Source organism: Phoenix dactylifera, chromosome 8 (assembly GCF_051530095.1).
Source record: "Phoenix dactylifera cultivar Ajwa chromosome 8, Ajwa_hap1_PhDact_Kaust_v1.1, whole genome shotgun sequence".
NCBI classification, from domain to species: Eukaryota; Viridiplantae; Streptophyta; class Magnoliopsida; order Arecales; family Arecaceae; genus Phoenix; species Phoenix dactylifera.
This window is the reverse complement of record NC_143197.1, coordinates 23,501,427-23,526,946: the sequence shown is the minus strand read 5'-3', so window position 1 is coordinate 23,526,946 and position 25,520 is coordinate 23,501,427. Positions and strand designations below refer to the sequence as shown.

The 25,520-nt window shown below is 48.9% G+C and overlaps 1 protein-coding gene across 1 annotated transcript; it reads right to left on the bottom strand.

Annotated features, from left to right (window-relative positions):
* Positions 1-747: 747 nt before the first annotated feature.
* On the bottom strand, positions 748-25,519 carry LOC148702763 (phenylacetaldehyde reductase-like). The gene is made up of 6 exons (XM_088703128.2): positions 25,310-25,519; positions 23,801-23,970; positions 21,932-22,118; positions 18,432-18,600; positions 16,774-16,959; positions 748-1,595 (listed from the first exon to the last, which is right to left on the bottom strand). The coding sequence occupies exons 1-6, from the start codon at positions 25,425-25,427 to the stop codon at positions 1,451-1,453; spliced, it is 975 nt and encodes a 324-aa protein (XP_088559254.2). The 5' UTR covers positions 25,428-25,519; the 3' UTR covers positions 748-1,450.
* Between the last annotated feature and the right edge of the window lies 1 nt (position 25,520).

The following is a 25,520-nucleotide window of genomic DNA, read 5'->3' as shown; positions in this document are numbered from 1 at the left end:
ACAATAACATGATATTTTTCTTGAGTAATATTGTTATAGAATATATTAAGGAGAATGCACTAGACTAAAATCCAAGTGTTAAAACAAGTTGAAATAGACAAAATTAAAATTAAATTTTTTTACGTGTAAACCCTCTTAAATATGTAAAATTGCATGAATATTCTTGTAAAGTTGCTATCTGGATGTATAGCCTTATAAATATTTCTTTCCACATATGTACGCATAAGAGTATTTTAGTTATTTTTAATTTTTAATTGCCAATTTCTTAACGATGTTAGATGGTGTGGGCACATATACAAGAAAAAAGAAAACAGAAAGATATACATGCAAAACAAGTATTTTATAAAGCTATAAATACAAATATCAATTTGGAAATGTATTGATGCAAATTTCAATATTTAGGAGGATATGTATAGATGTCTTTTGTATTTAATTACACTCTCACTCTTAAATTTATTAGTGAATTCTACATTTGCACGATCCATAACAAACACTTGTATATTCTTTCAAAAATCTAGCAATATTGGTCTCCATATTACTTTGACAATATTTTCATTTATATATAAGTATGTTATATTATTTTATGTTACTTGCATACTCAATTGCTAAAGATAACCACAAAATTAATCCTTGCTTTGGCTAAAGTTTATGAAGTCTTGGAAATCAATAAGAATTTTGTTAAACCTATGGAATAAAGAAAGTTGGATCAAACAATTAAAAGCATCTTTTATTTTTATGATATATCAATAGAACCTTTTGTTTTCATTCTATTTTTCCTTTTTACCATTTTTTCTCCATACATACTGAGAAAACCTTGAGGCCAATTTTATGCAAGCCATCTAAAGGCTTCATCTTTGCTTTTTTTGAATTTGTCATGCCACTTCCTGATAGCGCATTTCAAAAAGTTGGTTTTCTGTTTTTAAGGGTTTATTATTTTTGTAAGAAACTAGTGTCTAAGTGAACACCTTTTCTACAAAAACAAAACGAATAGAAAAATGGTAGATAGGAGTATTGGTCAACTATAAAACTTTAGATATTTTATTTTGTTTCTCAATTATTAATCTAAAAGAGTAATTTTTTGCATCTCTTCTTACAATAACCATGATACTTTAATGATGGTATTGTCATAAAAATCTTCGCATTGAAGAGAGAAGGCATGGCATGGCATTCTTTCAGTCATAGAAAGTGTTAGGAAGTGTGGGAAAGTCCAGGAGAATTAAATACATACTATATTTTAGCCTATAAATGGTCAGAAAAACACAACGAAACATGGTAGGCATATGAAAATATCTTCTAGAAAATATCTCAGCAAGCAAAGGTTGCACAATTGCACAAAACAAAGTGGAAAGTTCTCTAGGTTTGGTGGAGCTACAGCATCTTGCTGTCTTTGCAATGCCATTTAGCATTGTCCCAAGTAATTGGGTGAGCTTTAAGTTGCAATTGCCAACTTTTAAAAACTCACAAACCCCTTCTCCCTCAAGCTTTCAACAGTCTCCTTGATGCTTGTCTCTAGAGGAATATAGTCAATGCCTAAGCTATTTGCCTTTTCCTTTGAGACCTGATATATTGGCACAAAGGGCTTGTCATCTGCACACCTGCCAGCATATCGAGCTTGACAATCAGGGAAAAAGTTTTGAAAAAGGGAGCTCTATCTAAGTAGAGATGTACATTTAGATTGAAGGGTAACTCATTAAAACTTCTCTTCAAGAACTAGTACTTGGAATGACTGAAAACAAGTTGATAGAGGAGGCAAAGTAGAGGTTAATACAAAAATATATGTCTGCACTCTGGAAAAATATTTCAGCAATTATTTGATACTTCAAAGATACGAATAAAAGAACATCAAGGAAGAGTAATCAGGCATGATATTTGTGCTTTATAATCAGAGAATCAAAACAGAAAAATGTTTCAGAACACACTCATTCATTAATCAATAACTTATCGCTGATACATGGCACACAATTAATTATAAACACAGGGCTGTAATCATCATCAATAAGATATACAGGTTTTTCTATCAATGGAGATAACAGTAATGCTAAGATTAAGCAGAGCCTAGCAATAGCAAACTTAAGCTAAAAGGAATAGGAGGTTTAATCAAGATTTGGATTTGATCCATGTATGAAAGATTGCCAAACCAATGGTTTTCCATATTTGCAAGTATAAAAACTTTAAACTGATATTATAAACAGCTACGAGATACAGCTTGAGAAGGTCCAAGATACTTGGGGCGTTGGCATGGTCTAATGTAAAAGAAGAGAGAGCATCAGTTGTAGTTTATATTGTTATTGTTGCTGGGGGTCCAAACCGAGAACGATTGGCACAGCGGTGTGAACGGGGTTCCCTTTGAATTGCTTTGGTTGCGCTCCGCCCTCCGCCGGAAAACCTGCAAGCAAGCCTCGCACCACCACCAGGGTAGTGGGGGCCCTCCGACGATCAAGTCAGGGGAGATCGAAGGAGAAGGAGAAGGAGAGGTAGCAGGTAAGATGATACTCTGGAAAATCTTTCTTACCCTCCCCCTTCCCCCCCCCAGCCCCATATATATCAGGCTGGGGGGTTTTTCTGGGGATTGGTCATCGTGTGGCACGATGGGGTTGCCACTGACGTGGCCGTTACAGGGCGTCGTGGGGCAGCGCTGGGTACGGCTATGGCAGGGCGTAGTGGAGCTCCGCTTTGTACGGCTGTTACAGGGGATCGTGGGGCAGCGCCGGATTCGGCCGTTGCAGGGAGTAGTGGAGCAGGGGGCCGCGGCGTGCCTCAGGGGAATAGTCTGTTGTTGTCAAGAGATTGCCGACTTGGGGTCGGATTGCTGGATCAAGGGGCACCCGACTCGGGGTCGGGCTGCGGAGCCGAAGATATCCGACCCGAGGTCGGATTGCTGGATCAAGGGGCACCCGACTCGGGGTCGGGCTGCGGAGCCGAAGATATCCGACCCGAGGTCGGATTGCTGGATCAAGGGGCAGCCGTAGTCTTCCTGGGCGCGCGTGCCGGTCACGTGGGGCATGGTGGCTAAGTTCCCCCGTAACAGTAGCCCCCCACTTCCGAGCCTGGAACCAGGAGGGGAACGGGTGAAGGGAGTGATGCTTCGAGATTGCCGCCATCCCTCGGAAAGGCGCGCGCGTTCCGAGCTCCCCGCCTTCTTTATGGCGTATGGCGGTTGTCGCTGATCTGGCAGTCTGCGGATTTCGGCGGACATCCTTTCTTAATGGCGTCGATTCGCCTTTGGGGCGCGAACGACCCTTCGGCAGCCGGGCGTCCTCTGGCGTCACCGATGCGTCACCCGCCCTTCCGCCTATTTGACCGGGGGCCCTCCCCCGTCCGCCTTTCTTTTCACAGGCATCCTCAAGTTTCTCCCTTGTGCTGCTGCCGTTGCCGTCGGACTGTTCGTTCGCTCCTCCTTTGACGCTCTCGGAGCCGTTCTCCCTTCCCTTCGCGGACGTGCTCGCCGTTCCAGACCCAGGGGTTCCTCCAAGTTGACTCTCTGTACTTTTCTTTGTTCTTTTCTTTGTATGTTAGCGTTTTGCCATGTTGTATGGGTCTCGGCCCTGATGCAACGAAAGTTAATGCAAACAAAGTGTTTCTTCATTTCACTTTCGTCCTTCCTCTTTTTAACTCTTAGTAGCGTCTCGCCGACTCCTGACTCTTGAAGTTCCTCCGGCGCTAGGCCAGGCATCCGAGGGTTAGGCCTCAGAAAATTCTTCCGGCGCTAGGCCAGGCATCCGAGGGTTAGGCCTCAGGAAATTCTTCCGGCGCTAGGCCAGGCATCCGAGGGTTAGGCCTCAGAAAATTCCGCTCGTTGGTCGGCCAAGGCTGGCGCAAGCCGAGGCGACCGGTCGGGGCTTCAGGCTAGTCTGCTCCCGGGATGATCATCGGGTTAGCCTGGCATCCGAGGGCCGAGCCTCGGGGAATTCCGCTCGTTGGTCGGCCAAGGCTGGCGCAAGCCGAGGCGACCGGTCGGGGCTTCAGGCTAGTCTGCTCCCGGGATGATCATCGGGTTAGTCTGGCATCCGAGGGCCGAGCCTCGGGGAATTCCGCTCATTGGTTGGCCAAGGCTGGCGCAAGCCGAGGCGACCGGTCGGGGCTTCAGGCTAGTCTGTTCCCGGGATGATCATCGGGTTAGCCTGGCATCCGAGGGCCGAGCCTCGGGGAATTCCGCTCGTTGGTCGGCCAAGGCTGGCGCAAGCCGAGGCGACCGGTCGGGGCTTCAGGCTAGTCTGTTCCCGGGATGATCATCGGGTTAGCCTGGCATCCGAGGGCCGAGCCTCGGAGAATTCCGCTCGTTGGTCGGCCAAGGCTGGCGCAAGCCGAGGCGACCGGTCGGGGCTTCAGGCTAGTCTGCTCCCGGGATGATCATCGGGTTAGCCTGGCATCCGAGGGCCGAGCCTCGGGGAATTCCGCTCGTTGGTCGGCCAAGGCTGGCGCAAGCCGAGGCGACCGGTCGGGGCTTCAGGCTAGTCTGCTCCCGGGATGATCATCGGGTTAGCCTGGCATCCGAGGGCCGAGCCTCGGGGAATTCCGCTCGTTGGTCGGCCAAGGCTGGCGCAAGCCGAGGCGACCGGTCGGGGCTTCAGGCTAGTCTGTTCCCGGGGTGATCATCGGGTTAGCCTGGCATCCGAGGGCCGAGCCTCGGGGAATTCCGCTCGTTGGTCGGCCAAGGCTGGTGCAAGCCGAGGCGACCGGTCGGGGCTTCAGGCTAGTCTGCTCCCGGGATGATCATCGGGTTAGCCTGGCATCCGAGGGCCGAGCCTCGGGGAATTCCGCTCGTTGGTCGGCCAAGGCTGGCGCAAGCCGAGGCGACCGGTCGGGGCTTCAGGCTAGTCTACTCCCGGGATGATCATCGGGTTAGCCTGGCATCCGAGGGCCGAGCCTCGGAGAATTCCGCTCGTTGGTCGGCCAAGGCTGGCGCAAGCCGAGGCGACCGGTCGGGGCTTCAGGCTAGTCTGCTCCCGGGATGATCATCGGGTTAGCCTGGCATCCGAGGGCCGAGTCTCGGAGAATTCCGCTCGTTGGTCGGCCAAGGCTGGCGCAAGCCGAGGCGACCGGTCGGGGCTTCAGGCTAGTCTGCTCCCGGAATGATCATCGGGTTAGCCTGGCATCCGAGGGCCGAGCCTCGGAGAATTCCGCTCGTTGGTCGGCCAAGGCTGGCCCAAGCCGAGGCGACCGGTCGGGGCTTCAGGCTAGTCTGCTCCCGGGATGATCATCGGGTTAGCCTGGCATCCGAGGGCCGAGCCTCGGGGAATTCCGCTCGTTGGTCGGCCAAGGCTGGCGCAAGCCGAGGCGACCGGTCGGGGCTTCAGGCTAGTCTGTTCCCGGGATGATCATCGGGTTAGCCTGGCATCCGAGGGCCGAGCCTCGGGGAATTCCGCTCGTTGGTCGGCCAAGGCTGGCGCAAGCCGAGGTGACCGGTCGAGGCTTCAGGCTAGTCTGTTCCCGGGATGATCATCGGATTAGCCTGGCATCCGAGGGCCGAGCCTCGGAGAATTCCGCTCGTTGGTCGGCCAAGGCTGGCGCAAGCCGAGGCGACCGGTCGGGGCTTCAGGCTAGTCTGCTCCCGGGATGATCATCGGGTTAGCCTGGCATCCGAGGGCCGAGCCTCGGAGAATTCCGCTCGTTGGTCGGCCAAGGCTGGCGCAAGCCGAGGCGACCGGTCGGGGCTTCAGGCTAGTCTGTTCCCGGGGTGATCATCGGGTTAGCCTGGCATCCGAGGGCCGAGCCTCGGGGAATTCCGCTCGTTGGTCGGCCAAGGCTGGTGCAAGCCGAGGCGACCGGTCGGGGCTTCAGGCTAGTCTGCTCCCGGGATGATCATCGGGTTAGCCTGGCATCCGAGGGCCGAGCCTCGGGGAATTCCGCTCGTTGGTCGGCCAAGGCTGGCGCAAGCCGAGGCGACCCGTCGGGGCTTCAGGCTAGTCTGCTCCCGGGATGATCATCGGGTTAGCCTGGCATCCGAGGGCCGAGCCTCGGGGAATTCCGCTCGTTGGTCGGCCAAGGCTGGCGCAAGCCGAGGCGACCGGTCGGGGCTTCAGGCTAGTCTGCTCCCGGGATGATCATCAGGTTAGCCTGGCATCCGAGGGCCGAGTCTCAGGGAATTCCGCTCGTTGGTCGGCCAAGGCTGGCGCAAGCCGAGGCGACCGGTCGGGGCTTCAGGCTAGTCTGCTCCCGGAATGATCATCGGGTTAGCCTGGCATCCGAGGGCCGAGCCTCGGAGAATTCCGCTCGTTGGTCGGCCAAGGCTGGCCCAAGCCGAGGCGACCGGTCGGGGCTTCAGGCTAGTCTGCTCCCGGGATGATCATCGGGTTAGCCTGGCATCCGAGGGCCGAGCCTCGGGGAATTCCGCTCGTTGGTCGGCCAAGGCTGGCGCAAGCCGAGGCGACCGGTCGAGGCTTCAGGCTAGTCTGTTCCCGGGATGATCATCGGGTTAGCCTGGCATCCGAGGGCCGAGCCTCGGGGAATTCCGCTCGTTGGTCGGCCAAGGCTGGCGCAAGCCGAGGCGACCGGTCGGGGCTTCAGGCTAGTCTGCTCCCGGGATGATCATCGGGTTAGCCTGGCATCCGAGGGCCAAGCCTCGGAGAATTCCGCTCGTTGGTCGGCCAAGGCTGGCGCAAGCCGAGGCGACCGGTCGGGGCTTCAGGCTAGTCTGCTCCCGGGATGATCATCGGGTTAGCCTGGCATCCGAGGGCCGAGCCTCGGGGAATTCCGCTCGTTGGTCGGCCAAGGCTGGCGCAAGCCGAGGCGACCGGTCGGGGCTTCAGGCTAGTCTGCTCCCGGGATGATCATCGGGTTAGCCTGGCATCCGAGGGCCGAGCCTCGGAGAATTTCGCTCGTTGGTCGGCCAAGGCTGGCGCAAGCCGAGGCGACCGGTCGGGGCTTCAGGCTAGTCTGTTCCCGGGATGATCATCGGGTTAGCCTGGCATCCGAGGGCCGAGCCTCGGGGAATTCCACTCGTTGGTCGCGCGCCTATCACTTGCCGCTCGACGGGGTTTCTCCGTGGCCAGCTGCGATTGTATTTCTCCTCCTCTCGAAGCGTCGCCTGGGGAACACGAGAAGGCTATTAAATGCTAATTGAGGCGTTACCTGGGAAATCGGATCGGCCAGTTGCTGCTTGCGAGGAGTGCCAGTTAAGCGGCCGCGATACACGCGTTCTTCGAGGCGGATGCGGCCTGGGCGCGTGCGGAGATACGTGGGCCGTGGGATACACGCCGCCCGGAGTGTCCTGCATGAAGAATGCAATTAAGGAGAACGACGCTTAGGAGGTCGTGGGAGGATACGCCTCGAGAGCCGGAACGGCTCCGGATTCGATGCGCCCGCATTTATTGGAGCCACCCGCATCGGAACGACCGGGGGGCCACAGTTTGGCTATTAATATAAGTGCAGGTGCGGTGGAGCCTGCCAAGCCGGAGCTGTTCAGGTTGCCATGGATCGTGGACCTCCTCTCCGGTGCGTGGCTGGGAAACCCCTGCCGGAGGAACGGGAGGCGCGCCCCTCGCGACTTCCGCCAACTAGCCGTTTCATCTGGGATTAACAAGGAGATTCTCCCCGGCGGAACTCCGCTCTAGGCGTTTCATCCGGGATCACATCCCTCCTCTTTTCAGTCCCACCTTCCGATTGAGCTCTGCGCTAGACGCTTCATCCGGGATCGCGCCTCCTCGCGCTCTTCTCCCTTGTATTCCTTTCCTCCCCTTCTCCTGGGGAGGACCGGAATATCCCTTGGAGGTGGCGTTCCTCTAAAAGCAGTGCGAACTTCTTCTTCGTCCGCGCCGGCTCTTCGTCTTTTGCGTGAGGCGTCGATGGCGCCTCCGGGGGGAAGCACCCACGCCCGGTGGGATTGCAGCTGCTTCGGATGGAGGGTTCGGGATCCCAGATCTTCAGCTTAACGGAGTCCCCACCTCTTCCTTACTTTCTTTACTCCCCAATTCCCCTCTGGGAATTCTTTGTAATCACACGAACACGCCATTGTAACCAGGAATTATTGAGATGAAAAGGACTATACATTTTTTGAACTGTCTTTCTGGCTTTGTCTTTCTACTGGTAATACACCCGTAGGTTAGCGGAATTCCAGCTCCTTGGAATTTCTCGACCATCTAGGGCCTCCAACTGGTAGGAGCCAGGTCGGTTTACCCAGCGAACCCTATATGGGCCTTTCTAATTTGGCGCCAGCTTCCCACCTTCCGCGGGTTGAGATGCTTTGGCTCGCCTTAGCACCAGATCTCCGATTCTGAAAAGTTTTGGTCGGACCTTGGAGTTATAATATCGGGCCACCCTCCGCTGATACATCGCCATCCGAACCTGCGCCATTTCCCTCGCTTCTTCCAAGAGGTCCAGGTTTCCTCGGAGTTGCTCCGAATTGGCCTCGGGTCGGTGCGTAGCCACCCGGGGCGAGGGGAGTCCGAGCTCCACGGGGACAACCGCTTCCGTGCCATAGGTTAGGCTGAAAGGCGTCTCCCCGGTAGGGGTCCGATGCGTGGTCCGATACGCCCAAAGGACGTTCTCGAGTTCTTCGACCCAAGCTTGCCCCGTCCGACCGATTCGCACCTTAATTCCTTGGAGGATTGTCCGGTTTGTCACCTCGGCCTCACCGTTGGTTTGGGGATGCGACACAGATGTGAACCGATGCTCGATCCCGAATTCCTCGCAGAAGTCACGGAAATGCTTGTTGTCGAACTGTCGACCATTATCCGAGATGAGGACCCGGGGTACCCCAAATCGGACAATGATGTTTTTCTTCACGTCCCCCGATCCAATTGGGGACAAACGCCTACGAAAGGATCGCTTGTATTTACGAAAAGGTTTGCGCCTCCGTGATAGTGGCCAGCGGCTCTGCCTCCACCCACTTGGTGAAGTAGTCGATTGCAACAATCAAGAATTTCCGCTGGGCGGAAGCGACGGGGAATGGTCCGAGGATATCCATTCCCCACTGTGCGAAGGGCCAGGGTGCGGTGATTGGTGCCAAGGGGACAGAAGGGACTCTCTGGACGTTGGCGTGGCGCTGGCAGGCGTCGCATTTCCGTACGTGATCCTTTGAGTCCTCCAACAAGGTAGGCCAATAATAGCCTTGCCTCATGATCTTGTGCGCCAAGGACCTAGCCCCCGAGTGCGATCCGCAGACGCCCTCATGGACTTCGCCGAGGACGTAGGTCGCCTCCGAGGGGCGGAGGCACCTTAAGAGGGGGGCGGTAAACGAGGTCCGATACAGCCTCCCTTCATAGAGTACGTAGTGGGCGGACTTCCTGACAAGTCGCCGAGCTTGATCTTCGTCTTCAGGGAGGATCCCTTCGGCGAGGTAGGCGACGAGCGGGTCCATCCAAGAAGGCTCCGGATCAATCGCCATCACCGCTCCAGCCTCGCCGATGCTCGGAGCATCCAGGGTCTCCAGGTAGATTGCCCTCGACAAGTTGTGCGCCTCTGCGCCCACCAAGCGGGACAACCTGTCGGCCCTGGCATTTTCGCTTCTGGGGACCTGCTGGATGTCGACACTGCTGAGGTCGGGAATGAGTGCTTGCACCTTCCGGACGTAGTTCTGCATGGTCGGGCTCCGGGCCTCGAACTCCCCACGGACCTGCCCGACCACCAGCTGGGAGTCGGTGAAGACCTTCAAACGCCGGATGCCGAGCTCCCCGGTGAGTTTGAGTCCTGCGACTAGGGCCTCGTATTCCGCCTCGTTGTTGGTAACTGGAAATCCAAACCTCAAGGCATACTCGGCTATCACTCCATCAGGACTGGTAAGGACCAGCCCGGCCCCTCCACCCTCGGGGTTCGACGACCCATCGATGTGAAGCGTCCAGGTCGGGAGGTCGAGGCTGGGCGTTTCCGGCGGTCTAGGTTCCGCCTCCTGCACCGTGCACTCAGCGAGGAAGTCCGCGAGCACCTGGGCCTTGATGGCGGGTCGAGGCTGGTAGCGGATGTCGAACTCACCGAGTTCTACTGCCCACTTCACCAGCCGTCCCGCATTCTCGGGGTTGCTGAGGATCTGTCGTAACGGTTGATCAGTTAAGAGGGTGACAGAATGGGCCTGGAAATAGGGGCGGAGCCTCCTGGTCGCGGTCAGCAGCGCGAAGGCGATCTTTTCAGCCTTCGTATACCGCGTCTCGGCGTCCCGTAGGACCCGGCTGATGTAGTACACAGGCTTCTGGAGCTTTGCCTCTTCCCGAACCAGCACCGCACTGACCGCGGTTGGGGAGACCACCAGATAGAGGTAGAGCATCTCCCCTTCTTGCGGCTTGGACAGTAGGGGAGGAGACGCCAGGTATTCCTTGAGCTGGTCGAATGCTGCTTGACATTCGGCCGTCCAGAGGAAGTCTTTTGGGCGTTTTAACACCTTGAAGAATGGTTGGCAGCGTTCGGCCGATTTTGCCACAAATCGTCCGAGCGCGGCGACCCTTCCAGCGAGCTCCTGAACTTTCTTTACTTTGGTCGGAGGGGACATACCTTGGATGGCCTTGATTTTGTCCGGGTTGGCTTCGATACCCCGCTGGTTGACAATGAAACCAAGGAACCTCCCGGCCGAAGCGCCAAAGGCGCACTTCGCTGGGTTCAGCTTCATGCGAAACTTCCGTAAGGTGGTGAAAGTCTCCTCCAGATCCACGATGTGCTGGTCTGCCTAGCGGCTCTTCACCAGCATATCGTCCACGTACACCTCCATGTTCCGGCCGATTTGCTCTTTGAAGATTTTGTTGACGAGGCGCTGGTAAGTGGCGCCAGCGTTCTTCAGACCGAAGGGCATTACCTTGTAGCAGTACAGCCCCCGGTCCGTTATAAAGGCAGTTTTCTCCTCGTCCTGTGGGGCCATCATTATCTGGTTGTAACCGGAGAAGGCGTCCATGAAAGACAGCAGCTGATATCCGGAAGTCGCATCGACCAGTTGGTCTATCCGCGGAAGCGGGAAGCTATCCTTAGGGCACGCCTTGTTCAGGTCGGTATAGTCGACGCACATCCTCCACTTCCCGCTCGCCTTCCGGACAAGTACAACATTTGCCAGCCACTCGGGGTAACTCACCTCCCTTATGAATCCTGCCTCCAAGAGTTTGTCTACCTCCTGGTCGACCACCCGGATCCGATCCGGGGCACAGTGTCTCTTCTTCTGCTTCACTGGCCGGTGGGTCGGGTCGACGTTGAGGGCGTGAGAAATGACCTCCGGGTCGATCCCAGGTACATCGGCCGCCGACCAGGCAAATATATCGGCATTGGCTCGGAGGAATTCCACCAACCGGGCCCGAGCTCCCGGGTCGAGATTGGCGCCGACCCGGACCACCCGGTCCCGGCGGCCTTCCTCGAGGGGAACTTCGACCACACCTTCGGCCGGCTCCCCCTGCCGCAAGGCCACCTCGTCTCTGGCATCAAGGGACTCGACGCTTAGGGCTTCTGCGGGCTTCTTCCCTTTGAGGGTCGCTAGGAAACATTGCCGTGCGGTCGGTTGGTCGCCTCGGACCTCCCCGATCCCGACCGCCGTGGGGAACCGCATGAGCAAGTGGTACGTAGAGACCACCGCGCGAAGGGCGTTCAGTCCGGGTCGTCCGAGGATAGCGTTGTAGGCCGAGGGAACACGGACGACCAAGAATCCGAGTCGCACCGTGGCTTCTGCGGGTGCGACGCTCGCAGTCACAGGCAGCTCAACGACACCTTCCGCCGGGACAGCGTCACCGGTGAATCCTATGAGGAGGGTGGATATTTTGTGCAACAATTGTCTGGACAAGCCCATCTTTTGGAAGGCCTCGTAAAACAAGATATCAGCTGAGCTTCCACTATCCACAAGAACACGCCTTACATCATAGTTTGCCATAGTGAGGGAGATCACCATGGCGTCATCGTGGGGGGTCTGAACCCCCTTTACATTCTCATCACAAAAGGTGATTACATTGCCGACCCTCTGCCTCTTTGCGACGGCCGCCCCCGACGCCTCCGCCGAGCCCCCTGCGCTCCTCACGGGCCGGGGGCAGCCCCCAGTGATAGTGTGGATCACGCCCGCAACGGGTCGATTCTGCTCCCGAGGCTCCGGAGGGGCCGGGTCGGCCGGACGCGGGTCTGCGGGGGGACGTCGGTCGCTCACATATCGACCGAGACGCCCCCGGCGGATGAGAGCCTCGATCTCGTCCTGAAGCTGGAAGCAGTCCTCCGTGTCGTGGCCGTGGTCTCGATGGTACTCACAGTACGCCCGGGAGGGCCTCTTCCCAGGGATCCTCCGCATCTGTCTCGGGGCCGGGAGGTCCTCCCGCCCCTTGATCTCCATAAGGATCTGGGCCCGGGGAGTCAGGAGAGGGGTGTATCGGTGAAAACGTCGGGGCGGAGAACGAGGGCGTGGGGCGCCGTGGTTCTTCGCCGGCGACGGGCTTCTGCGCCGACGCTGAGGCGTCGGGCTCCTCCTCTGGCGTGCCTCTTTCCGCCTTTTCTTCCCAAGCTTTTGAGGGATCTCGGCGGCCTCCTTGCTCCGGTGGGCGGCCGCCTCCTCGGCGTCCGCATACTGGTTCGCCCGGGACAACAGCTCTGGGAAGCTCCGCGGCAGGCGTTTGTCCAGGGAGAAGGTGAGTCTGCCCTTCCGGAAGCCACGCTTCAGGGCTGAAAGAGCTACCTCCTGACTCAGGTTCCGGACCTCCAGCGTAGCCCTGTTGAAGCGGGTAAGATAATCCCGCAGGGTTTCTCCCTCGTTTTGCCGGACATCAAAGATGGAGTCGGAGACCAGTCGCCGCCGGCTACTGACGGCGAAATGAGTGATGAAGAGGCGAGTGAACTGGTCGAAGGACCGGATTGAGTCAGCCTCCAGCCCGGCGAACCATGCCCTCGCCGGGCCACGGAGGGTTGCCGGGAAAGCCTTGCAGAGAAGGAGATCTGATGCTCCGTGGAGGAGCATAAGGGTCCTGAAACTCTCGACGTGATCCCGCGGGTCCGCCGCCCCGTCATAGGGCTCGATCGTCGGCATTTTGAACCCCGGCGGATTCGGGGTCCGCAGGATCCTCGAGGCGAGCGCCGGCTGGGAGGAGATCTCTAAGTCGGCGAAGGGATCTTTGGAATGGCCCTTCAGGACCTGGAGTTGTCGGTGGAGATCGTCCACCCGCCGGTCCAGGGAGCGCGACCGGTGGGTGGGAGACAAGGAGCGGCGAGAGGGGGACCGACTGGAGCGCGGGTTCCTCGAGGACTGGGGGGTCTGGGAACGCGCCCGGGCCCGCCTCTCGTACCCCGCGCAGCTCCGGTTGGAAGGTCCCGGCAGAATGGAGCGTGCTCGAGAATCCTCCTCGCGCCGGCGCTCCTCCCCATGGGAGAGAAAGGAGCGCGGGTTGAGGAGGACAGGCGAACGCTCAGGCAGCAGCGGCTCCTGAGTCCGCTGCGGCGCCCGGGACATCGCACCCTGCAGATTCTGCACCGCCTCCGCGAGGGTGCGAACCTGCTGGGCTAGCTGGTCGAACTGGGCGGCTTCGACCGTCTGAATGGGCGGTGGGGCGGTGGAGTGTTGCTGAGAGTGTGTTGGAGATGCAGCGGCCTCCCGGCCAGAGGCGCGAGAGGCCCCGCGATCGGAAGCATTGGAAGCTCCACGACCACCTCGCCGTGCCATTACGATCGCTCTGAGATCCGGGCCCTCCTTCTAGCGCCAACTGTTGCTGGGGGTCCAAACCGAGAACGATTGGCACAGCGGTGTGAACGGGGTTCCCTTTGAATTGCTTTGGTTGCGCTCCGCCCTCCGCCGGGAAACCTGCAAGCAAGCCTCGCACCACCACCAGGGTAGTGGGGGCCCTCCGACGATCAAGTCAGGGGAGATCGAAGGAGAAGGAGAAGGAGAGGTAGCAGGTAAGATGATACTCTGGAAAATCTTTCTTACCCTCCCCCTTCCCCCCCAGCCCCATATATATCAGGCTGGGGGGTTTTTCTGGGGATTGGTCATCGTGTGGCACGATGGGGTTGCCACTGACGTGGCCGTTACAGGGCGTCGTGGGGCAGCGCTGGGTACGGCCATGGCAGGGCGTAGTGGAGCTCCGCTTTGTACGGCTGTTACAGGGGATCGTGGGGCAGCGCCGGATTCGGCCGTTGCAGGGAGTAGTGGAGCAGGGGGCCGCGGCGTGCCTCAGGGGAACAGTCTGTTGTTGTCAAGAGATTGCCGACTTGGGGTCGGATTGCTGGATCAAGGGGCACCCGACTCGGGGTCGGGCTGCGGAGCCGAAGATATCCGACCCGAGGTCGGATTGCTGATCAAGGGGCACCCGACTCGGGGTCGGGCTGCGGAGCCGAAGATATCCGACCCGAGGTCGGATTGCTGGATCAAGGGGCAGCCGTAGTCTTCCTGGGCGCGTGTGCCGGTCACGTGGGGCATGGTGGCTAAGTTCCCCCGTAACAGTTATGATTGGAGATACTTCTTGTTACATTTGCATTTTTTGTGCCCAAGCTTCTTATGACTTGGGAGATGTAGATGGCTGAAGATTAAATGAGGAAATTAAATAGGACAAGTTTGAACAAAAGAGAATCTTGGACAAGGCTCATGAGGTCCAACAAGCTCACATGAAGAGACAAGCACAAAGCCATGTCCAATGGAGTGTCAAGCATGAAGTAGTATCTACAGTATGCAAGACAAACAAGGTAGCGCCAAGAAGGTAGTAGAGAGAGAACATACATACCAAGAGAGAGAGAGAAATCTGCAATAGATGGCAGTAGGTCGTCCTAAAAACCCTGCTGCTAATAACTAGACACTACATAAAGTGGAAAAAGACAATTGAGCATGGTGTCTGCAGTAGTGCTTGGCTGCATTTAAGTATCACATATTAGTAGATAGTGTATCAAATTGTTTCAGCTTTCCCTCACATTTTGGACTAGTTTCAGCTTAAATTTACCAAAGCTAAAAAATTAGCACCTTTGAGTTTAAACAAAGAGAAAAAGAAAGAAACAAAAAAGGGGTACATATAAAAAAAATAAGGAAAAAGAATGAAAGATCTAAAACATAGATTAGCATGAATTAAAATTTTTTTCTTGGAATCATACTTGAATATAAGGAATGCTGAACCGACCTGTACCGGCCGGTTCAGCCTGTACCGAACCGTTGCCAGCTCTGACCGATCTAATTCGGTGTTAAAAATCGATACCGGACCATACCGGTTCCAAATCTTTTTGGAATTTTTGGATGCGTGAACCAAGCCAAACCAGTGGTACCGGTTCGGTACTAGTCCGTACTGGTCCGAACCGATATCGGTGCTCACCGGTACGTCGGTACGGCTGGTATGGCGGACCTTCCTTGAATATTTTGACAAGGTGATATAAATAAAAAATACATATGCTTATGCATAATCATTTATTATTGTAGATAGGAACAAAAGCCTTTAAGTTATAGTATGAAATAATGTAGGCCCCAAAACTAGGGTTAGATTTTTCTGTTGAAATCTATGGGGTTTCAGTCAAAATATGCTCGAATAAAGCTCAAACAGGTTTATACTTCCTTCACTCCGCTTGGGTATGATAAACCAAGCAGAAAACTTTGATAAACTAGTAATTCTCAACAGTGAATTCAAATTATTATACAAAATCTTAATGTGATTTGACATCTCTTTAGTTTGAGCTAAATATTTAATTGAATACTTGGTAAATAATCGAATGTATCTCTACCACTGTTGACTCACATAATCATGACAAAAAACAAATTTAGTCGTGGAATCACCGCCATATGGTGGACGTCATGGTATGCTGAACCGGACCGTATCGGCTGGTTTAGCCGGTACGGGACCAGTCTGGTCCCTGACTGGTCCGGTTAAAGCGTGGAAAACGGTTCCGACCCCAAAGAAGTCAGAATCGAGCGGTACAAACCTGGTACCGGTGCGAACTGGACTGGTTTGTAGCGCGTCCGCGCGCGGCGCAGCGCATCCACGTGGGCGCGAGCTGCTCTGGGAAGCGCGCCCGTCCGGGGCATTTAATGCCAGTGCCACTCTGTGGCATTTAACGCAGCTCGCGCGTCCGCACGCACTTTCGCGGGCTTTTTTCCGCACATGTTGTGCACTCTATTGGCCGGTTCGGTACCGGTTCAAACCGGTCCGAATCGAAACTGTACCGGTCTAGTAGGCAACCGGTACACCTACCGGTACAGGTACGACATACCTTGGTGGATATGTTAGATTTCTACGAAATTATGTGACCCAGCTACAACAATTAAGCAGCAAAAAAGAAAACAAAATTTTTATATCAAGTAGTTAGCACTAACCCATAGCAGATTAAAATCAGAGGCTATGTCTATGAGCTTAAAACTTAATAAAATATTTACTTAGTGCATCAAATGGCATGATACTTGAGGATCATATTAGAAATGCTTTTGTTAGACAAAAGATGTCAAATATGTAAAGACTACTCCATTTCTCACAAGATAGGTTGCTATTGCTGCGACCCTTCACATGCTAATCCCATCTGCGATTGTGAATTGTTATATGCAGAGACAATTTGCAACCTCAATACGGATGGGGTTTCAAGCTTGGGTAAGGGTGAGAAAGGAATGAATTGCTAGATTCTGGATGAAGATGGAAAATGATCCAAAATATACAGTCATAATCCAAGAACAGCAATACATGTTCTAAGACTCGGCTGTAGCTTTCTTTTACAATATAGACCTACTGAACAGACAGAAAAATATAAAAAAGCAAGACAGAAACATTGAGAAAGAATGTAGACAAAATTCAGAAAGACTGCATAGTTGCAATGAGAAGAAAAGAATAACAAAATAGAAATTAACAAGAGAATTATTTTCCTTGAAAACAATATGGTTTCTAAAACATATGCCTTAGCAATTACATATATCCAATGCCATTGAAGACAGTAACTTACTTCTCTGGCAGTTTAAGAGCAGGATATTTTTCATGCAAAATCTTCACAAGCTCTGCATAGTGAGCAACTCTTTCAACTAAACAATATCTTCCACTTGCTGAGGGAACTTCAAATGCCAGAATATGTGCCATGGCGACATCTTTCACATTGACCCACCCAAAAGTTGTATTTGATATGTACAAGATCCTACAAACGATTCAAGAGGAAATTGTTAGATTTTAATTCTCTTCATCAACAAAATAAAAATTATAGAAAAGAATAATCTAGATTCGATAGAGCATGTTTATAACACTAAAGTCAAGTATATCAAAGAGTTCAACGAGAAGCATGGTTCAAAATTCTATAAATGAAACATGTCTAGGAGACGTTTCATAATTAGGCCTACTGCAATTGAACTAGACATCAGAACAATGAACAACTTATGTGTCGAACCCAACTAGTTTGGGAATAAGGCTTAATTGAGTAGTGTTGTGTTTAGTATAATAATTAGCATTCCAGTTAATAATATGAATAGCTTTTTACAGTTTTCCAGTCCAAATTATAAAAAGCTATATCAAAGATCAGATATAAAACAAATTTTATATGTTGGGTTCGAACCTGCAACTGGAAAGATTAAAAATCAGAGCTACAAAAACATAAGGTCAGTGCTCATGTATACAGTGTAATAAACTTCAACGGGCAAAGCTTAAATATAAGAGCCAACTTACTTTCACTTCAATGATTTTCATAAAATCATTAACCAATTTTTTATCAAATAACATAAACAAATTGCCGTATTGGTTTCATATGTGTTTGATGTTATGATATTGTATCTAAATAGGTAGTCTCTAAATGTTTGCTGCATGTTCCCCCATTTGACTTATTGATATTTTTATGTGTTTTCTTTTTCTTGGCATTTCTATTTTTCCCTTTTTCTGGAAGGAGCTCGTATTATTGTTGTGGAATGTTGAGCTAAAAATTGAAAAGTTTTTTTTCCATTAGTGTCGCTGCCGTTGTAAGCAGCTTGTTCAATTGGATGTTTTTGAGTTATTAGCATTGAAGGAAACTCTATATCATTATGCCATGAGAGCATAATGCCCTAAAAGAAGCTTATTTTTAACTCATTAAAGGAATTTAAGTAACATAAAAAATTCAAATGTGTTGAATGTTTCTTTTAGAATCTCAGGTCAATGTTCCGCTTTCAAGGTAAATGCATATGGGATCAATGGTACATGGTTTAAGAGCCCTCTCATAAGCTAGCTTACACATGGCATTCATACTGACTTTTCTTTTATCAATTAATATTTCTTTGCCAAAACCAAATTTTGGGAGATATTTTGGACAAAAATTCTGATAGTTCTCTGAGACCAATTTGGTAACAAAGTTACATTTTCTTTTTTTCCTTTTAGAGAAAGGTACAACAGTTCCATTGATAATAGAGCACATAAAGAGTAAGGCCTCAAATCCCATGACTTCAAGCATGCAACGATCTCTAGACTCGCCATAGTCATTCTAAGTAGAAAAAACTACTGCCAAAATTTTTCCCGGTTCTTTGAAGCTATGGTTTCATTTTGTTCAAAAAAAGCACACTCTACAATAGGTAGATAAACTGAAAAAGTTAAAGTACTGGTTACTGTTTACTAACATTCAACTAATATGATATTTAACATGAATTTTACATACCATTTATCAAGTCCAGGATTCCAGCAGCACTCGAATTTAGAGTAGGTTGCAGAAGAGGACCTATGACCGTTGCTGGGTTTATTGTTACCATGTTAATAGAATTAGTCTTTGAAAACTTCCAAGCAGCCTCCTCTGCCGACGTCTTCGAGAGTACATACCACAACTAATAGAAAATGAGAGGTTGGGAAAAATAATCTTGAAACAGATGCCATTAACTTTGTTTAGTCCAATACAACTTAAGAACCTGAGTCCTGACCAACTAACCACAAGCAGTACTCTAGAAGAAATAGCACCTAAAACCTCTAAGTTATTATAACATTTAAAGAGGAGCACAACCATAAACTTTATTCAAGCTACCATATACAAACACTAAACATAATTATTCTTTTGTCCTACAAACTATCACATTGCATCCAGAAAGCTTCATCTCATGGTATACCGTACCGGCCCGAACCGGGCGGTACAGGGAGTACTGTATCATACCGATTCGGTACCAGTATCCGATACGGATGGCGTACCGACTCTCGGTACGACAAAAAAACTTCGTACTGCACCGTACCGACACTGTGCTAGTATAGCGCTGGTACGGGATTCGGTACTGAGACAGCGAACCTTGCTTCATTTAGAACATAGCAAAATGAACTGTAAGCATTTAACAGAGTATAGCCTCACTAATGATCAATTCACATTTCACACCATATTACGATGAGAATAGAGAATAATTCAAGAAATACAAAATTAGGGGTGCAAATGGGTCGGGTCGGGTCGGGTCCTAGGTGACCCCGATCCGACCCGGTTTTTTGTTCGGGTCCCAATTTTGGACCCGGACCCGACCCGGTTGAAGATCGGGTTGGGTCGGGTCGGGTCCGAGTCGGGTTCGGGTCGGGTCCGGGTCTGATTCGGGTCGGGTCCGGGTCCGATCGGGTCCAATTTTTTTGTGCTTTTGGAAAAAAATTTGGGCAAATCTAATTTGGTCATATCATAATTATGAGGTGCTGGGTGACCCATGACTTGAAAGACTTTGCAATTGAGCTCCAGTTAGAACAGATAACCCATGACACACTATTTTTTATCTATATGACTGATTGGACGGAACTCGATGTCTCCCAGCTCCCCTCTCACGAGGACAAAAAAAATCCCAGACCTTCTTCCAAAATCCAATTCCATTACAGAAAACTGGCACATGACCCATATTCAGTTGCAGTGTTCCCTCACTTTCTCCCTTCAAAAGTTAAAAGAAACAAAAACCAAAAAACAGAAGGAAAAAAAAAAAAAGGCAGCTACCGAGACACCAGAGGTCTCAACAGTGTAATAGATCGGGAGAGAATCCTGACGGGCCGACGTTCCTTTGGATTCTGTGAACCCATGCTTGTTGCTAACTTGCTATCCTCCCACACTGACCAACCGTACCACAACTCACGCCAAAAAAAAAAAGAAAAAGAAAAAGAAAAAACTTTCTTTTGCTTTTCCCCCCTCTCTCTCTTCGGGTCCATTCGGGTCGGGTCGGGTCCGTTTGCTAAATCCAGACCCAACTCAGAAAATGATTCGGGTCCAATTTTAGGACCCGACCCGGACCCGCGGGTCCTAAAATTCGGGTCGGGTCGGGTCGGGTCACGGGTCGACCCGACCCATTTGCAGCCTTATACAAAATGCGAAGGGAAAACACAAATGACAAGCTTTATCCTACTTATTTGGTCAGCTTGGTAGTTCATGTTGAAAGAATTCAATATATCTCACGATGCTTTGCACTGTGTGGATGTCACTTGTAGGATATAGAAGGTACCTTAACCGACAAGCCTTATCCAATATAAACAGGTGCAGCTTTATGAATTAAAGTATGATCAATCAATGTACAAATATGTTTCATGACACAAAACTGAACTTTATATGGACCGTCTATGACTTGGTGTAATATTTCTGCTATTCGCAACTTGTAGCAATAAATGTAGAGAAAACCCTGCCATGAAACTTAGAAGGCCTCTTGCTGGAAGGAAAGGCTATCTTATCAGTAGTGTTCTTTATGCTCAAGCTTCTGCAGCAGGCGAGCAATCCTCAGTCCAAACCAAGACAAACTGAGAAGGAATTTAGGTTCACCATAGGCAATCGTATTCATCTATAGGTCCAGAAGTACAAAAGCAAGAGCCCACATCGAAAAATTATCAACATACAAGCATATAACTACTCGACATAAAACTTTTTGATATCTAACTGTATATTTGCAGAAAGACCAGATCCTTACATTCTGAACATGGGCCTCAAGTGTACAACTACATTTGTGGGATAATGGGATACACAATTAGCAACTATGATCATGGTGTAAGCAATAGAAGATAAGAATAATCATTCACCTTCACAACAATCTTAACTATGTATATTTCCACAGCTTTTGATCATCAATTCATGATACATACAGTTGTCAAAGACAGGACTGATGGTTGACAGGGATTATATATATTAACATTTGGGAGTTTTCTTTTTCTACAATTGCATATTTTTTGGGACTATATATATTAAAAAACTTAAATAATTACAGTAGATTGAACTATTGAAGTTGAGGATACATGGATATAGGAGTCAAATTTGGCAATGGTCAGGGTATTTTGATTCAGTAAAAAGTGAAACACGGAACAAAAACAGAAACAAAAAAATCTCAATTTACTTAAGTTTAAGTTGTTTTCAGTAAATCATATTTCTTGATAAAATATATGTTAATTGCATGTCACATGCTAATAAGAATAAACTACTGATCTCTAATACTGCATCATGCTTATAAGGATTATTTTCCAGGGCGAAAAAATTTAAAAAATCTCCAATTTCATGAACTGTTATTTATATTTTGGCATCTCCAAACATAATACCAGGTAGTAGAAGGGCAACTAGACATAGTCATAAATGTATATACTTCTCTTACATTAGTTAATCGAAATACATGCACACACATGCTTCTTAGATGTGGGACTGGAGACATGGGCTTGTATTGATTATTTTTGTGGATAGATCAACCCATATGTTAGAAGGTGGGCTACACAGTGGCTGTAGCCTTCCCTCAACCAGGGCCAATGGACTGGGCATATAGTCCACAACCAAGCTACTCTTTCTAGCAAATCCCACATATCCACCCCTTCGTACAGAGACCCATGCAACAACTATGTCATGTATGATCCACATCCATGCATCGCACATTTTTTTAAAACTTCATAGTCATGCCACCAACATTTCATACATAATGAGACTCAAAACATGATCTGCTCCAAAGAGGATATCACTTATAAGATTTTGTTGTGTTCTCTAATGAATATCCTACAGGAATTAAAAGTCTCTGCAAGGCAAAAAGGATAAGAACAAAAAATAATTGACGTAGCTCTATTTTTCTTTCTTGCATATGTTCTTAGGGAATTCATGTTCCAACCATGTTTAATTATACAACCTCCGTGTTGTCTCTATCTAAAATATGATTCAAAAAGAGAAAGATACACCTTTGTATCAGCTCATAACTTGGCCTGCTTACAAATCTCTGCACTAGAAAACCATGTCTCATCAACTACCACATCAGGTGTTCGTGGTCTTCCATTATATGCAACAGCAGCTATGGATGATGTTATGACCACCCTTTTAACAGGAGTTTTAACACAGGAACTGAAAACATTGAGCGTTCCATTCACTGCTGGGCCGATTAACTCAGCCTAAATGTATGATTGAAAGACAATGTTGTTAAAAAAGTGTGAGCCTGCCATCATTTGGAACAGTGAAAATAAAGAATATCACCAAGGTACATTGGGCAGAAAACAAGAAAAGAAGGCAAGAAGTCTATCTTCAGCAATTAATCTTATCCAGTCCCATATATTAAAGTTGATGCAGTAAGCATGAAATGTTCGATTAGTCAGACAAATTTTTCAGCATACAAGCAAAAAGTTAATCTACGCTGAATATTATTGTCCTGAATGGATAAAGTGGCCAGAAATGAAAGCAGCATCAAGTGAATAAAGAGGCCAGATATGAAAGCAGCATCAAGTGAAGAATGTGGATTTGCATAGACATAGGTCAGCACACAAAATGAATCCATATGACCAGTCTCATTTTATTGCATGAAAATTTTGTGCATGAATTTCAATCTAGGTTGTAAACATGCAAAAAATTTCAAGCTCAAATAAACACTCAAAATATAAAAAATGAAAAATTCTGTAACACAAGCCCTAAACTTAGGACGAGTTTCTGAACAAAAATATGCAAGCAAGCAGGGAGTGAACCTTTTTTCATTTTCTTTTTTGAGTTGTTTCAAAAATCCATGGATAGTCAAGCTTTAGGTCGTTAATATTTTTGGATTAGTTGTACAAAAGTAATAGTTGGGTAGAGGAAAATTGAGTAATTAGAATTGTACTAGATAGTTTAGATGTCTTTACATATAGGGTTCCCTAGTTCCATGTTTCTCCAAATTTTGAATATTTGTCCTTGACTCATTGAGGAATTATTTTTCTTCATGTTTTACTTACTATCTTTTGTTTATCTTTAGGAAAGTAGTATTCAAGCCCTCTGCCCCTCACATCTTTAAACCTATCCTCTCCAATCCTCTGGTGCCACCTTAACCTGCTCAGATGTTGTCTTCTCACCATTTGATGCCAACTAGATCTGTCTGAACCATTGTTACAACAACCTGTTGGCCCCATCCGTAAAACTCCAATGTTTCCACTTCAACCCTTTCACCATGACCTCCTCATCTCCCCTCTGAGACTGTCGCCTCAACTCGCTTTTGACCCCGCCTCCATCCCTTCAGTCCTGCTACCTCAACTAGCTCTTATTCCCCCCCACCTCAACCTCTACAGTTCAACAACTTCAATCAAAGAACATAAGAATAGCGAAGATCATCAGATCTGTATAACTGTTGGTGTTCTCATTGCCCCAGCCGAGAAGAAGAGAGAGGTCAGCAGATTGAGTTTCAGGGTAAATGGCCCAGCCCAGTCCGAGTCAAATTAAGTTGCTGACTTGATGGTTCGAACAGTTGAGCTGCTTAGTTCGTAGGTTCAAATGGGTTTCAGCTTAGATACAGGTTTTAACTCAACCTGGCCCACCATAGCTAGCAGGCGGCCAATCAAACAGGCAGACCCGGCTAATCCAGCCAGGTCTCAAAACACTGTTAATAACTAGACTGTTGTCTCCATACTCAGTACAAAGAATGCATGCACTTCAATAGTAGCTCAACACCAGCAAAGATTGCACAAAAAAATGATGAAATTATTATGATATTGCTTTTGTCCTGGAAGATTAATAAGTTAGGAGCAAATTTAAACAGTACATTATTGAAAGATGTAAACCCATGGGAAAAAAAATAATAACAATGTTATTTTATAACAAAGATAATAATATGAACCTGTGGATCTGTGACATCGTGATAGAAAGGAGATGCTGTATGAAACACACCCTCACACCCCTCAACCACTGAATCAAAAGAGCCCTCTTCCAACAAGTTTGCTTTAAACAAGTGCGATCTCTCATTGGCTCCTTCCAAGGCACGCAAATGCTCGGTTTTCTTCGGATCGGCTAATAAACATGACATAAAAAATATAAGATGAGAGACCAAAATTAGTTTTTAGCAAAATTTCAGGTGTATCATATGCCCTATGATAAGTGGTGGCATGAATGCTTCACGTGGATCAATGGCAGAATTTTGCAAAAGAATTAGATGGTGATCAAAATACCGCCTTTTGTCTCCATGATCCATTAAAATAAGAATAATAGAAAGAGATTGTTCGGCCAAAAGTGACAGAACGAGAAGAAGGAAACAAAAAAAACAAGAACTTAGGATTTCATGCTCAATGCGTAAGATAGGTACACGCATATTTATAGGAAATACTGAAAGAAACATCACATAAAAAAAGTGTTATCATTTCCGGGAAAAGCAGGAGTGCTTCTTTAAACTTACTATAATTTTAATGAAATCAACGTCGTCCTCAGTCTGCCTAAAGTGAAATAGAGGATTAGACAATAAAGAATTTACAAAAATCTTCTTCTCAATAATGTACACCTGATTCAAAATCCTATCCCGCTCCACTCCTGCCCCCACTTCTGGACGTTTTCAATCCCCTTCTAAACAACTAATGTTGCCACCAAAGTTAGTTTACAATGAGTGGATCACAATGTCTTATAAAAGACAATATTATTGCAAAAAGAAAATTCCTACATGTTCTGCATGCTTTATTTTTCTTTAGGCAATGCTTTAGAGCTCTCACGCATGGATCTAATCATGATTCCAATTTAGGCTAATTTGATCCTGACCATCGGATGCATGTTTCATTCAAAAGAAAAAAAAAAAAAAAAAAAAAAGATAAGAAGACAAGTCTACATGTTCACGACTCTATTCCTAAAAGGCTGTAACCGTTTTAAAATCAAAGGCACCAGAGCTCCTTATAAGCCTTTTAATCCTGTTTCATGCTCTGAAACCCTAACTTCCCACTCTATTTCTACCCCTGTATTATGTAACATGGGAAGAACAAGGCAAGACAACATCAACAAAAAACCAAAGTCAAAATACAATCATAAAAATGTGAGAAGCAAGTGTCCGACTACGATTAATGGAAGACATATAACAAATCAAAGTCAAGAAAGCTGAAAAAAAATCAATGACAACCCCTTTAATCTGGGGTTTATTAAACGCAAGGTAAAAGATCCGTCCAACCATATCATGGTTTAAGGGCTATAAACGAATCTAAACAAGCAAGACAGGGACGTGAATCCGCCAGCGATGATGCATAATAACCATAACTATGACACACCGTGTGTGTAACTGTATCTCCTAAAGAGAACACAAGATAAGAGGGATAGCGATTGCTACAAAATAACGACTACTAGTCGTCAAAATAACAGAGAGAGAGAGACGGACCAAGATCCCGGACGGTGGCGCCCACGGTATATCCGCGCTGGAGGAGAAGCTTGACGAGCCAAGAAGCGATGTAGCCGGACGCGCCGGTCACGCACACCACCTTCCCACTCCCACTCATCCTTCTTTCTGCTCTCTCCTCGCTCGATCTCGCTCCCGCTGTTCGGTATTCGGGCGGAACCTCGCGTATATATGGAGAAAGAGGCCAAGTGGT

What these genes read in the sequence shown, in the direction of transcription:
- LOC148702763 (XM_088703128.2), bottom strand. Translation starts at nt 25,427, where the DNA reads ATGAGTGGGAGTGGGAAGGTGGTGTGCGTGACCGGCGCGTCCGGCTAC. An exon ending in ACGATGTCACAGATCCACAG is followed by an intron (nt 22,119 to 23,800) that starts GTTCATATTATT and finishes TCATACATTTAG; the next exon opens with GCTGAGTTAATCGGCCCAGC. An exon ending in AGAGATTTGTAAGCAGGCCA is followed by an intron (nt 18,601 to 21,931) that starts AGTTATGAGCTG and finishes TCATTTTCTATT; the next exon opens with AGTTGTGGTATGTACTCTCG.